At 42.9% G+C, this 15,601-nt stretch overlaps 1 protein-coding gene across 1 annotated transcript in view; it reads right to left on the minus strand.

Moving 5' to 3' along the window:
• Positions 1-387: 387 nt before the first annotated feature.
• PMEPA1 (prostate transmembrane protein, androgen induced 1) overlaps positions 388-15,601 on the minus strand; it is a 46,445-nt gene continuing 31,231 nt past the window's right edge. Inside the window, exons 2-4 of the mRNA XM_044296782.1 lie at positions 6,116-6,270; positions 2,375-2,428; positions 388-2,036 (exon numbers count right to left, since the gene is read on the minus strand). Coding sequence (XP_044152717.1) covers positions 1,497-2,036; positions 2,375-2,428; positions 6,116-6,270 — 749 coding nt within the window. The 3' untranslated portion in view covers positions 388-1,496. The remainder of the gene's footprint in view (positions 2,037-2,374; positions 2,429-6,115; positions 6,271-15,601) is intronic.

Raw genomic sequence — 15,601 nt, forward strand, 5'->3', positions numbered from 1 at the left:
CATTACATTTTTTTCCCACCATTCTTAAACATTTTAAATAACTCAGTATGAAAGAAATTGCACATTGGGTACCGTCCCTTAAAAAAAAACAAAAAAAAAAAAAATAATAATACAAAGAGGAGCAGACACTACAACAAATCAGATCCCCACTTTCTAAATAGCTCGACCAAATAGGCCTAAAAATGCTTTTTGCGCAATATGGCTGCATATGTTGACCTTAGGGGACTGGGGCCTAATATAAAGAAGCTGTACCAATTACGTGACTTTTGATGAGGAGTCTGGATGACCGGTCATAAATGTCCTATTGGTGACGGCCTAGAAATTAGAAGGTCCTGGCCCCGGTTTAAGTGTTACACAGATCCATCGGTGTGGATTCGTTACTGGGGGGGGGGGGGGGGGGGGGGGGGAGCTCTTTCTTTAATTGTGCAATGTGTTACATCTACTACTAATCTGAGCTTGAAAAATTTCACACTATGAAACCAGATTCTAAAGAAATAATGCATTATCACCCCGATCAAAGATCCCAACAATAAAAAAAAAAAATTAATAAAATGCTGTAATTTCTTCTTCATTTGGGTATTCGAACATAGTTGATTAATGAAGCACATAACTTTATCTTTCTTAGTTTTGTATTTTTTGTGGTAGACATGATACATTGTTGTTTTTTTTTTAAACACAAGGACTGGTATAGTCATATCAAAAATAGTGCAAATTTTCTTTTTAACATTTATATAAATAACTCTAGTCCCCTGCTTTTTCCTTTTTTTTCTTTTTTTTTTACTCTAAACAGCACTCTTTCTGAGTTGGCACTCAAACAAATCCACCCTTCCCCCGCAAAAAAAAAAACTTTTTTTTTTTTCTGTTTTCACGTCCATTTTCTGATGAACAAGCATCCCAAAATGTATAGGCCCTTTTGTAATACAAAAATACTTCCCCTCACTCATACTCTTTTTCTCTTAGTTCTCATATATAATTATATATTGCAAGTCTTCTTTTAACAAATAAAGTTTTGTGCAAATATTTTCAGGATTTTGTTTCCTTAACGTTAAGTGAAATATATATATAAAAAAAAAAAAAATGACATATTTATATATATAGATATATAGATATAAGGTGATGGGGTATATAGGTAAGCACTCACGCAGGCTAGTCAACTTCTTAAAGGGCAACTGTGTAAAGGAATCCAAGACACAGCTAAACATATAAACAGGATAGCAAGCTTCCTCGGCTTGTGCATTCAAACCAGACAAAACAACTAAATATTTATACAGGAAGAAGGTGAAGAGGCCGGGAGGGTTTTCTTGCTTAACATTTTTGTTTTCCCTCCTCTTCTTTGACTTCTTTAAAAGTTTTTTTTGCCCCCGCAATCTGTTGGTCATCACAAGGCACGCAACAGTCTTGGTATTGCGACCCTGGCTGACAACGAATGGGCCAGCTTAGAAGTGCAGTGTTTAAAGATTTCAACTTTTTGTCATTCAGTTCGCTGCTTTTTGATCCTAATACGGCTGTCCTTTTTGTTTGTCTTTGTCTTTGCTCCGTGCAACTGTGCTATCGAGAACATTGCTTTGCAAGTGAAGTCTGCTGCTTTCTAATATTGAGGGAGTGCCCGTATTATGCTGATGCTGGTAAAATGAGGACCCAGGGTAATGACCTATGACCTCGCTATAGGTTGGAGGTGGCCCTTCCATCCTCCCGTTGCTGCTGTAAGAGGTGGCGCTCACTCCAGAGTTGCTGCTTGGCGGGCAAGGTCCTCCGTAGACTGAACTATCAATTAAGTCGCTGTCAAAGATAGTTCGGTTGGGAGGTGCCCTCACACTCTCTCGATTCAGTTCCATTTGCTGTTCAGGGTCACGCAGCTGCAACGTGCAGGGTCCTTGGTATGGTGGTGGTTCCTCTCCATCCGATAACGATATGGTGGGTGGGAGGTCGATTTCGTGCTGAATGTAGGGATAGGTGGGCTGGAAGCGGTTGAAGCGATCTCTCTGAAGAAACGGTGGGATGCTCAGTCTGTCCGAGGGTCTTGGTGTGTAAATGTGCTGTAGGGTAGCAGCAAAAGACACAATGTAAATAGGGAGCGACACATTACCATGCTGCTTCTAAATTATTCATATGGATTTAAAGTACTTGTAAACTGATAAAATATGAACTGATATTTATAAAGATTTAAAAATGCTTTTTTTGAATTCCAAATACAACCTATGACTTGTAGTCACTGATGATGTCATAACTCAACCTTACTCAGTGTACCACAATCCAAAATTTGGGAACATACTATGCCTGGCACTCTTAAAGCTTTCTCAGGCCCACAAGTAGCCTAATGCCCCAAACCACTAATCCAACAAGTATGATGACAATCCCTGCTTTGCCATCTTACCTCTGCCACTCCATTTCCTGACACTGTGCTCTCCGAAGGCCACAGGCTCCCTTCCTATTTCAGACAAAAATAAACACAGTGAGTATAGGTCTTGTGAAGACTTTTGATCAATAAAAATCCATTTTGTCATTTTTGAGGGTGTGGGGGTCTCTTGATTCTACAAACAGATTTGATTATACTGATCAAATAACCAACAAGATATGCTAATTATCATTAATGATTGTGTTCCCCTCCACTGATCATCTTGAAATGTCAATGGTGCCAAGAGATTTCCAAAGCTCAACCATAAACCAAAACATAGTCAGTTGTTGGGTTGTGCTCTCATTTTTGTCCTCCATGCCTTCCAAGAGCATACCGTTTACATTTTTTTATCCACATAGCCACATTTGGGCTTATTTTTTTGGATGGGTTGTATTTTTTTTAGGTACCATTTAATATTCCATATAAAGTATTTCATATATTGAGATGGGAAAAAGCCATTTCCCTCTGTTGGCTTTTGCTTTTACAGAGTTCACTGTATGGTAAAAAATTATGTTAACTTTATTTTGTGGATCAGTCCGATCACAGTGATACCAGATTTATACCGTATTTTTCACCCTATAAGACGCACCGGCCCATAAGACGCACCTAGGTTTTTGGGGAGGAAAATAAGAAAAAAATTATTTTTAGCTTTTGGTGGGTTTGGAACTAATGGTGGTCTGTGGGTGGCACTATTACTGGGGATCTGTGAAGGACACCGTTATGGGGGGGATCTGTGGATGACGGACACTGTTATGGGGGGATCTGTGGATGACGGACACTGTTATGGGGAGGATCTGTGGATGACGGACACTGTTATGGGGAGGATCTGTGGATGACGGACACTGTTATGGGGAGGATCTGTGGATGACGGACACTGTTATGGGGAGGATCTGTGGATGACGGACACTGTTATGGGGAGGATCTGTGGATGACGGACACTGTTATGGGGAGGATCTGTGGATGACGGACACTGTTATGGGGAGGATCTGTGGATGACGGACACTGTTATGGGGAGGATCTGTGGATGACGGACACTGTTATGGGGAGGATCTGTGGATGACGGACACTGTTATGGGGAGGATCTGTGGATGACGGACACTGTTATGGGGAGGATCTGTGGATGACGGACACTGTTATGGGGAGGATCTGTGGATGACGGACACTGTTATGGGGAGGATCTGTGGATGACGGACACTGTTATGGGGAGGATCTGTGGATGACGGACACTGTTATGGGGAGGATCTGTGGATGACGGACACTGTTATGGGGAGGATCTGTGGATGACGGACACTGTTATGGGGAGGATCTGTGGATGACGGACACTGTTATGGGGAGGATCTGTGGATGACGGACACTGTTATGGGGAGGATCTGTGGATGACGGACACTGTTATGGGGAGGATCTGTGGATGACGGACACTGTTATGGGGAGGATCTGTGGATGACGGACACTGTTATGGGGAGGATCTGTGGATGACGGACACTGTTATGGGGAGGATCTGTGGATGACGGACACTGTTATGGGGGGATCTGTGGATGACGGACACTGTTATGGGGGGATCTGTGGATGACGGACACTGTTATGGGGGGATCTGTGGATGACGGACACTGTTATGGGGGGATCTGTGGATGACGGACACTGTTATGGGGGGATCTGTGGATGACGGACACTGTTATGGGGGGATCTGTGGATGACGGACACTGTTATGGGGGGATCTGTGGATGACGGACACTGTTATGGGGGGATCTGTGGATGACGGACACTGTTATGGGGGGATCTGTGGATGACGGACACTGTTATGGGGGGATCTGTGGATGACGGACACTGTTATGGGGGGATCTGTGGATGACGGACACTGTTATGGGGGATCTGTGGATGACGGACACTGTTATGGGGGGATCTGTGGATGACGGACACTGTTATGGGGGGATCTGTGGATGACGGACACTGTTATGGGGGGATCTGTGGATGACGGACACTGGTATGGGGGGATCTGTGGATGACGGACACTGTTATGGTGGGGATCTGTGGATGACGGACACTGTTATGGGGTGGATCTGGGATGACGGACACTGTTATGGGGGGATCTGTGGAGACGGACACTGTTATGGGGGGGGATCTGTTGATGACTGACACTGTTATGGGGGGGGGGGGGATCTGTGGATGACTGACACACTGTTACAGGGGGGGGATCTGTGGATGACTGACACACTGTTACAGGGGGGGGGGTCTGTGGATGACTGACACACTGTTACAGGGGGGGGTCTGTGGATGACTGACACACTGTACAGGGGGGGGGGGTCTGTGGATGACTGACACACTGTTACAGGGGGGGGGATCTGTGGATGGCACTGTTATAGGGGGGGATCTGTGGATGGCGATTGTTACGGGGGGGGGATCTGTGGATGGCACTGTTACAGGGGGGGGGGATCTGTGGATGGCACTGTTACAGGGGGTGGGGGATCTGTGGATGGCACTGTTACAGGCTGGGGATCTGTGGATGGCACTGTTACAGGGGGATCTGTGGATGGCACTGTTACAGGGGGGATCTGTGGATGGCACTGTTATATATGTGCCATCCACAGCCCCCCAGCCCATAACAGTGGCATCCACAGACACCCCCCCCCTTAACTGTGCCATCTACAGATCAGCTCACCCACCCGCCGCCGCCCCCGCCGCCCCCAGTGCTAATATTACATGTCTTATTCGATTAAAATGTATTAGATATGCCCCCTCACTCCTATATTGCTAATTGTACCTTACATCCTATTCCTAGCTTCTGTAATGCAGGCCGGGCGGCCGGCGCGTCACTCGCTGACGTCACTTGCCTGCGCCGCCTGCTTCATTCATAAAGTAGGCGGCGCAGGCACGTGACATCAGGGAGTCACGCTGCCGCCCGTCCTGCATTACAGAAGCTAGGAATAGGATTTAAGGTACAATTAGCAATATAGGAGTGAGGGGGCATATCTAATACATTTTAATCGAATAAGACATTTAATATTAGTATATCGGAGCGGCGGGGCGGGGCTATAGTACATTGATTGCACCGCCCCGCCGCTATTCCCGGCCCCCAGCTCCTCCTCAAGTCCCTCCCCCGGCCCCAGCGTACGCTACATCGCATCCAGCGATGTTAAATTGTCCGCATTCGCCCCATAAGACGCAGGGGCATTTCCCCCCGATTTTTGGGGGGAAAAAGTGCGTCTTATGGGGCGAAAAATACGGTAGCTTTTTGTTCTGTTTACTACTTTCAAAAAATATTTAAAAACAGACAAATTGTTTAGATTTTTTTTAAAGTGGTAAATGGGTTGTGTTTTATACGAAAATATATTTTTCAATTTAAAAAAATTGTATTAAGCATTTTTTTTTTTATGTATATGTTTGGGAGGTCATGAACTGTGAATTCTGACCCTCCCCTCCCCCAAACCATCAATTCAAAGAACAAATGGGTTGCTCTATTTGAGTAGAAAACTGACCATTTGTGATTGAACTTTTTTTTTTTTTACCATTAACCAAAGGCATTACCAAGGACCCTGGACAAGTTTTTTTTTGGGAAGGGATACAGGCTCCTGTCCATGGAACTCCTCAAACAATGTACTGAAGAACTTAAGTGTCTGAAGCAATTATTCTGTAAAGGCCAAGGACAAAATCTCATCCAAAGGCAACCAAAACTACAGCCCTCAAATGACCAACAGAATGGAAATCAAATATGGCCACACTTACTGAAGACAGATTCTCCTCCCGCCTTCTGCCTTGGCTGTGCCGATGGATAAAAGATCGTGCAGAAAGCTTGTAGTGGTTTAGGAGACACGTGATCACTACGACCATTACCATCATCACCACGACAATGATGATTATCTGAACGAATTCCAGTTCCGCTGCAAGTAAAAGAAGAAACAATGAGTTAGTATTACCATATTAAAAAATCTGGTCACTGAAAAAAGAAAAAAAAAAGACCCAAAATGGTGCAACCTTAGATCTGGAAATTATTCAACATTGGCTAAGGACATTAAGATCTATGCATTTGATAACCAACGTTATTATCGGTGCGTCCATGGTAACAAAACAATTCTAACCTTGTTATTCTAGGTATGTTTACATGGGAACTCAACAATTCTCAAAATCATGTGAATGACTTTGCTCCTGCTTGTAGAGTTCAATGGCATGCTACTGAGAATGGCGATACCCTTCACAACCTGGGTATATCTGGCTAGACATAATCTAACTCCAGTTTGTAACTTAAATGATTAGGGTGATCTTTCATTGCCTTCCAGACATAGAAGTCTCTCCAAACACCATATTGATACTCGAGTATGATGACACGCATAATGATTAACCGATGAATGTTTAAAACAGCCATTCAATGTGGCTGCGGTGCTTTTTGAAGTTACTCTATTCGCACAAAGCCACTAAAATTGATGAACGCACTGAGGCATGAGTCACAGGGTGACGCTCAATAGCCAAGATTTACCAATCCTATAGACGAAGTAAACTCAGACAGGCTGTCCAGACCTGCACCAGATTTATCACTGGCTGTATGATAAATCTGGTGCAGGGATAGACACTGTTCTGACTGCATACCAACTATAGGTTGGCTTACTTTTTTGCCGCGACTTAGGCCCTAACCTCTTTCCCATTAAGGTCTACCCTGTTCAGAAAAAAAAATTGAAACCTTAGGTGTGCCAAAGTGCTCCACTTTTTAGACAGATTTTTGGCACAGACACATTAGTAAATCTGGGCCAATGTCTCTAGCTTACTGGCTAGAGATGGGCAGAAGACAACCAGGCCATGCCATGTGCTCCATCCCACCTTTGCCCCTGTTAGGCACCAGAACCGCAGTGACGTAAATGACTCCCGAGTCCTAATCAAAAGAAATCTTTATCTCGTCATGCCTCTGTAATGTCATGAAACCCATGAGAAGACAGGGATGTTTTAAAGCGTCTGTCTGACCAATACTGTTCCTTTTAAAACTCTGAACCTTTCTGTAACGTTCAACTTTGAAGACTAGGCAAAGGACAAAAAAATGTAGTACTACAGTGCACAATTTCCTGCAGAAATATTCCTATTAACAAGTGCTCCCCAATGCAAAAAATTTCAGGAAAAATAGATCTTTGAGTCATCTTCTACAGTAGAAATAAGCAAATAATTCCACCAGTGCATATAATATAATAGGAGCTTTTTGTTTGCTAAAAGCAAAAATCAAGCATGGGAAGTTGACTGGTTCGGTGCACTGGCTGGTGAATTGTCCTCAAGTTGTAAATTCTGTTATGACATTTCTTTGTTATAAAAGTTAAGGAGACGTGCTGTGAAATCGAGGTGGATATGCCAAAAAAAATTCATACTTTATGTTCAGGAAAAAAAATATGTCTTAAAAGATGCTTAGTTTAGTGCTCTCATTAAGAGAAACAAAATAAGAGTATTGCAGGTTTGATACATTTTAAAAGATGCTGGACTGCACTTTCCTTTAAAAAAAAATAAAAAAAAATTAAGACATCATCCCTCAAAAACCCAAAACCTAAGAAATGTATTTTAGGTACAGTCATCCTCCCCTATATCTCTGCTGAACTTTTCCATATGAGAATGTTGCCTGTCACTTAACTTTCCTATATAAGAGCGTTGCTTGTCATTTTTAGGCAGCACCGTTCCCGCCTACACCACCCTTCAAAAGTGGCAGAGCCTCAGTGTGCCCTAAAGTGATTAAGGTTTGCCTCTGTGGCCTTATCTTGGCATCTCTGCTCTTCTGCTCTCGGGGAGTATATTCCAGATGTAATTGCCCTGCCCTTGTCAAGATGACCAGTGATTCACAGACTCCAAGCTGGCAGCAAAATAAAGACTTCTTTAAAGCAACATGCAGCGCTCTGGAGAAGCGGCCCCTCCCCTGCTATAAGCGAGTTTCTTGTACAGGCTCCCTGGGAGGAACCCTGACTCTGAAACCAGCAGACATGACAAGTTCTGTGCAGAGCAAGCCCTGCAATCATCACACAAACCACTATCGAGGATACCATGATGGTAATCACCGCTGAACTCTCACAACGCTCTCTGAACAATCTAACCAGCTGTAAGAATTTCTTAAATAATTCACAGTACTGCAACATGGGCCACAAATTGAACCCTTTTGGAATAAAAAAATAAAAACCATGATGTAAGGCAATAGTGGCAATTATCTAACCATGGCTCTACCTATAATTGGCAGCACCTTTACTACAAGGTTAGGCACATTTTGGACTACAAGTCTTGGCCAATTCTTAAACCAGACACCCACAGTCATGAGAAGATTGTCAAATCATCTAGCAGGAATAGGGAACTGTGCTGATATCTATGGCACCATCAGGCCACTCGAGCTTGGATGGTTGCTTGGTGGTATTGGATTTTTCTGGAACTTTATACTGTTTTTTCACATAATTAACCAGAGCAGAGGCTATGGGGGCACCCTGCAAATTGGTGTGCCACAATGTCCAAAAGAGAACCATTCTAATCAATCATAGTCTGGGGAATCCCACATACTGTAATGCAACCCATGAAGGAGTCACCTTATGAATCTCTTATCTAGGTCCTTACCAAATATAAAACCAAAACATTACAATGTATGGCGTTACCAAGCAGTTAAGATGCCCATTTATCACAAGACTGTACATTCTTACCGTAAAGGCACACATCATTTTTTGTTTTACAAAGAAAAATCCAACAAAGTCAGTTTTTAGAACACAGTATCTGCCAGCTTGGCTGAGGTCACATAAGGTAAGTGTTTGGCTTAGTAAAGGATCATGGAGCTGTTATTTCTTTTTATAGCTCAAGAACTATTCTATCCAGCACGAGTAGGTGTGGTTCTCCTGTTATCAGGTAAGGCTAGTTTCACACTTGGCCTGCTCTCCGGCAGACTGTTCTCTACTGGAGCTCTCTGGATCAGGCATAGCCAGAGGTTACCGCAGTGTCCGCCAGCCTCATTGACTATAAAGAGAATCGGCAGAGATCCGGCCACTACAGAAGGAAGGAAAGCTAAACGGAGATGTGAACGCACCCTTACACAAGCAGATAATTAATTCAATCGACCGACAAATGAGTTATTAGAGTCTTTAATGTTGGAACATTAACCCTTTAGAGGCACGGAGTATCGTGTAAAAATTTGTGAGTGCAATCATGTAATGGATACCTGTCTACATTAGCGATCAAATAAACAAAAAAATTAAACAATTATCGCTCGTCATTTAATAGTTTAATCCTTTTACACTACTGGACAACTCCTCACTTTTGCTCAATTTTATTATTTTTTTAAACGATTATATACTAATAAAATAAAGGGGGGCAATATTTTTGAATTCCTATATCAATGGTATTTACCAGTTTCATAAGATTAGTTGTTCTGAACTGAGTGCATGGACTATGAAATCAAGAAGCCATTAGTTAAATGGGTTGTCTCACTTCAGCAAATAGCATTTATCATGTACGGAAAATTAATACAAGGCACTTACTAATGTATTGTGATTATCCATATTGCCTCCTTTGCTGGCTTGATTCATTTTTCCATCACATTATACACTGCTCATTTCCAGGGGTTACAGCCACCACTGCAGCGCAGATACGAGGTGGCCAAGACGGCATGCATGCTTATGTGCGCTCCTAACAGTCCAGGCCACCAGAGAGGCCGGCACATTTTCCTATAGTTTGTAAGCACAACCACTGCTGATGGATTGCAGGGTGGTCTTAACTCCTGGAAACGAGCTGTGTATAAGGTGATGGAAAGAAAGGGATGCAAGTGAGCCCTTAACAAGCTCTGCCTCTAATGCCACAAGATCTGGCAGCTAAACTATAAGTCAATTTTCGACCCTTTAAACAGGCCCTGAGACATGACTTGGATAATAACTAAGCCAGCACCTTATCTGCAGACAGCTGTTTTGGGGTGATTGTCCCTCATCAATGCAGAGCAGAGAGAACTGGCTTAACTGTGTGAGAGGCCCAAGTCAGGATTTTGGGGATACTATATCTCCTTGGAAAGACAGCGCCATAAAATCGGCGTGAGGAGACTTATAGGCAATACAGAAAATTGGACACTCACAATACATAAGTAAGTGCCTTGGATTGACTTTGTCTATGTGATAAATGCAATTTGCTCACGTGGGACAACCCCTTTAATACTGAAAACTAATCCTGACCCAAATGGTGCCATATAGAGCTACTAATAATTGCTTGTTCCATTGAAGTAGACTGTAGGGTGGAGTAAAACCCCATCCAACCATCCATTAGCGATCCTCCCCATACTCTGAAGGAGATCGGTGCACACTAGTGATCAGCAGACTGTCGGAAAGGGACGCTTCCGTCCCGAGAATCTGCTTGTACATCGTCCCGTGTAAGGGTACTTTCACATTAGCGGCAGGGGAGTCCGGCAGGCTCTTCTGGCGGGTGAACAGCCTGTCGGATCCGTTCTGCCGCTAGTTTATGTGTGCCCCCGGACTGCTGCGCCGCCCCATTGACTATAATGGGAGCGGAAGCAGAGTTCTGGCGGCAGCGCACGGCGAGAGGCAGCTAGATTAAAGGTACTGCATGTCGTAGTTTTAGTCAGCTGCCGTCAGAATTCTGCTCCTGCCCCTATTATAGTCAATGGGGACGGAGCAGCAGTCCGGGGGCACATGTTCACTAGCGGCAGGATGGATCCGACAGGCTGTTCACCCACCGGAAAAGCTTGCCGGACTCCCCTGCCGCTAGTGTGAAACTAGCCTAAAGGGACCTTTAGCGATCTGTTGTTTCTTTCTGGAGAAAAGGTACAGTTAATCCATATGCAAATCAGCACTTAAGTGCACTGAGGGCGGGCCTGAGCCACACTTTGCACCCTTGCTTTATCTACTTCTTTGGCCAACCCCTCCATCTTTCTTGATTATACAGGAACATGGCCTTGTCAAATCAAGCAGACAGAGGGGTTGTCAGTGGAAGCAAGGGTGCACTTTACTGCTCATTTACATAGTGATTAAAAGTACTTTTCTCCAGAATGATGCAACAAATTGCTAACTGAAAGGCATCATGACATTAAGTTGAGCCAGCCCTACAAGGCATTGGGCATGGCGTAACAGTGAATTTCCTGGAACCAGACTCCCTTTAACAACCATTTGATTCCGAGGAAACCTAGATGTAAAGATTAGATGTTGCTCTTGCTTTGCTGAGGCCTCATCCGGTACAAAGATTTCCTACTCAGACATAGCCGCAAGTGCCGTGCAGGGTCAGAGTACATGCACCGTGTCATTTTTTTACCATTTCGCAGGGTCGCTTTAACGGGGCAGATACAACCATCAAGATGCTACAGTGGATCCCAACACCACTTCACAGACATCTTCTCGGATGCTGCGCCGCCTAAGGCGAACGGAATTACAAACAGCCTCCTATTAATGATAAACAGACAGACGGTCAGATGGATAGAAAGATGCTTCATAAAATATGCCATCTCATGCCGCCCCGCAGCCCTGCGGCAGCAAAGTGTAAACACTGGAATTTCGGCACTCACTCAAGCATGGGGATCAGAGAGTCTGAAATGTATAAAAATCTAATCTCGTTAGTTGCGGCTGTCTGTGAAGGGAGACGCTTGGAATTCATTGGGATTCTGGTCCGCCAGCGCTCTGCCACTGACTTTCAACTCCTGTCATACTACTTATCTCTGCCTCTAAAAGATTTAGACTCCCTCTCTCGCCTCTTTCCAAAATTCCGCCCCACACCAGAACAAGATCTGAGCACAAAAAGATTAGCATTATGTATGAATAATCAGTATATTTAGACCCATACCCATTTTTTTTTATTTACCTTTCTTTGCAATTTTTGGTACTTGTTTTAAGCTAAAATTGAAAAATCGTATGCGCAAAGATTTAACAAATATATCAAAATGCTGAATTAAAAAAAATGTATACATCATACAGTTACCATGTAGATTGTAAGCCCTCACGGGCAGGGCCCTCTCCCCTCCTGTACAAGACGAGTTACAAACTGGTTCATGCTTCATGCAATTGTCTGTATTATGTATGTATACCCCTTTTCATATGTACAGTGCTATGGAATCAATGGCGCAGTTTTTTGTCCATTTTTTTAATTCAAAAATTTGAACAGGAATGGTTAAACTTGGGGGGGGGGGGGGGGGATAAATGTTGTTAAGAATAATTGCAAAAGCAACCAGAAGCATACAAGCTCCCCCTTTGCCCGGCTGTAAGAGGGGCAAGTTCAGGGTGTGCAGAGTCACAGCTATATTTATATTCCCCGGTAACACAAGTTGAAGTGTGACTCCAGCAGCCAAGCACGGGGCAGGCCCCAGCCACTTCCAGACAAACGGGAGAGCAGTTATTTGCATAATGTCTAGACCAGCGTAACAGCTGCTGCCTGGAGAAAACCAGTTTCAACACACATCTCCCAGGCACCTGTAGATGCTGCCCGCCAGGTGAGAACGATGCGGGCAGCAAAAACATTAAACAAAAGCTTTTCACGTTGCCAAGAAAAAAAAATATGAACGACCTCAAGGACAAAGTCATGACCATGTCATACATTTTATCTAATTTTTTAATGTATTCATTTGTTCAAAACGCACAGCACGAGTCCTAAAGGGAGAGAAAAGAAGGGAGGTGGGAGAAGCAGAACAATTTATTCGGAAAGCAACAAAATTTCCAGGTCAGAAATGAGACAATGGAATCATCTGTTACAACATACAACAGAAAGAAAAATGAAAAATTCCAAATACAAGATTCTAACTTCTAAAATGGCTGAACGTGGGAAACCCCTAAAAATGATTGTTTAGGGGGTCGTTTATTAAGACCGCCATTTTTTTGGACGGTCTTTTTAGTTTCTTTTAAGCCCGCGTTGCTGCCGGAAGATGCGCCTATGCGTGCCTCGTCATAAATTAGGTGCATCTCTGGTAGTCTGTGTGCATGCCAGAAAATCTATACCAGTCCCGGTTTTTGGCAACTTTCACCCCTTTTCTCTGGCGTAAAATTAGTACATTTGTCGGGGGCGGAGTCGCAGCCCCCGCCACTCCTATGTGTTGAATGCGGCGTAAAAACAGAGATTACAAAATAAAACTGCTGATTCAATGCCACTTTACACTAGAATTATTTGTTTTTAACTATGTTCCTGATTAGCTAGTTTGGCCATTTATACATTTTTTTTTATTTTAAGCAAAAGGGCCCACTGCCAATCGGCTAAACCAGTGGAATTCTACTCACCTGTACGTATCTATCACGTTCTAGAAGGGTTTGCAACACAAATTATGTGCCACCAGAATTTCCAAACCAAGTAAAGTATTTTATTCTCGTGCTGTTAGTGTACTACCCCCTAAGTACTCTCTGGGCAGATAATTTGGCTTCCATCGGGCTATGCAATAAAAGGGCCCCAGTACTCTCATCAATGGGAAGAGTCCTTAGGCAAATGCGGTAGAGCTGCAATACTCAGGTTATCGCCATGAATGGATCTGGATGCTTAAAAAATAAAAATAAAAATAATGCATCTAGTTGAATAACAGACTATTATAAGGCCTCATGGACATAAAGTTTTTTTTTTTTTTATCAGTGTGCTATCAACATTTTTTTTGTTCTTTTAAGAAAGCATACTGACCCATTTAAGTCTAGAGTTCTATGGAGCCATGCACACATCCGTATTTTATGGCAGATCCATGTGACCATTTCGGAAATTCTAGAACATGTCCTATTCTGGTGTGTATTGCGCATGAGAATAGCTCTTTTCATTGATAAAAGTGCACACGGAAGGTATCCGTATTTTGCGGCTCAAAATATGGACACACCCGTGTGCATGAAACCTAAAACCTTACTTTTTACAATTTTTATTTCTCAAAATTTTTTAACATTTTATTTTTTGCAGCTACCTGGAAGGCTACCACAGATATATCCATTGCCCTATTGTCGCAACAGGTTTTAATTATGAATAATGACATAGACGGCCTGACTCATAGGTTTCTATAAGGACACCCTCCCAGACAACACACAGACATGTATGTAGGCAGCGCTTTCCGCATTTCCTTGACACAAAGCAATTGACCTGCGCTGACCTTGCGGATTCCTACAGTCTAATACCACAGAAGAGGAATATCCAGCTAGACGGCGGTGACACTGCCCTTCACCTGTCCTCGTTCAGAGAACCTGCCACCACGCAGGAGGTGCCAGCTTATAATGCTGCCATACAAGATTCCTGCGTGGCGGGCTCTCCGCTTTCACCAGACAATATATGATTAATGCTCAACAAAGGGAAACAGAAAGAGGATGAGATCAGTAACGGGGGCAGCCAAAAGCTCACGTCTAATTATACGGCTGCCGAAAATCCCCAAAGATAGAATGGGAAACTGTACATAGATAGAGATATATCTATATCTATCTATCAAAGATCCATTTCCACGCTAAAAAAAACAAACAAAAAAAAACTAAACACAATGCATACAATTTTTACCCTGGTCCTCATCAGCCAATGCCAGACTGAGTGGCATCCAGTATATGGCTGCCATTACAACTCCCACATGGCACTGCAGAAAATAAAGTCTAGTTATACAGAAAGATGGAACAAGGAAATACCGTACAGCATAAAAAATACTCCGTTCCTAAGCAAAAAAAATAAGAGACACTGGTGATACCAGTAACGGCGGCCATGTTGGTTGCTGTCGCAGAGCTTTACCTGAACCAGACATAATCAAGATTCTGCAAATAAAATGGCTGGCATCATGGTGCTTTTTTTTTTAACTCTCTGTGAATGGCTCGAGGTAGAGACTTTTTAGCGACTAGGCAGAAGAGGACTTAGATTTACCTATTTTAAGGGAACTGTTCTTTAATGAATATATATATATATATATATATATATATATATATATATATATATATATATATATATATATATATATATATATTAAACTAAATTGTGGATTTTCTACCATAGAAGCATCCCATTTTATTTTGTTTACTGTCCCTTTAAAAAAAAAAAAAAATCCTATCTAGGTCACTCATTAATAAAGGTTCCTGTCCAGCAGGTCTGTCGGTAATGAACCTCGATATCTGAAGTGACTGCAGATTTCTGGCCATACATGAAAGCTCCGTGACCCCAATTAGAGGATATAGAGCTGGTCCAGAGCCTAAAGGGAATTTGAAATCAGTTCAACACACGGAATTTCAGTCAATTTAAATTGTGACAGGAAAAATATATATATTTTTTTTTTTTAGAGTTCAACATGTATCTGCTTGATCTATG

Source organism: Bufo gargarizans, chromosome 6 (genome assembly GCF_014858855.1).
Source record: "Bufo gargarizans isolate SCDJY-AF-19 chromosome 6, ASM1485885v1, whole genome shotgun sequence".
Lineage (NCBI taxonomy): Eukaryota > Metazoa > Chordata > Amphibia > Anura > Bufonidae > Bufo > Bufo gargarizans.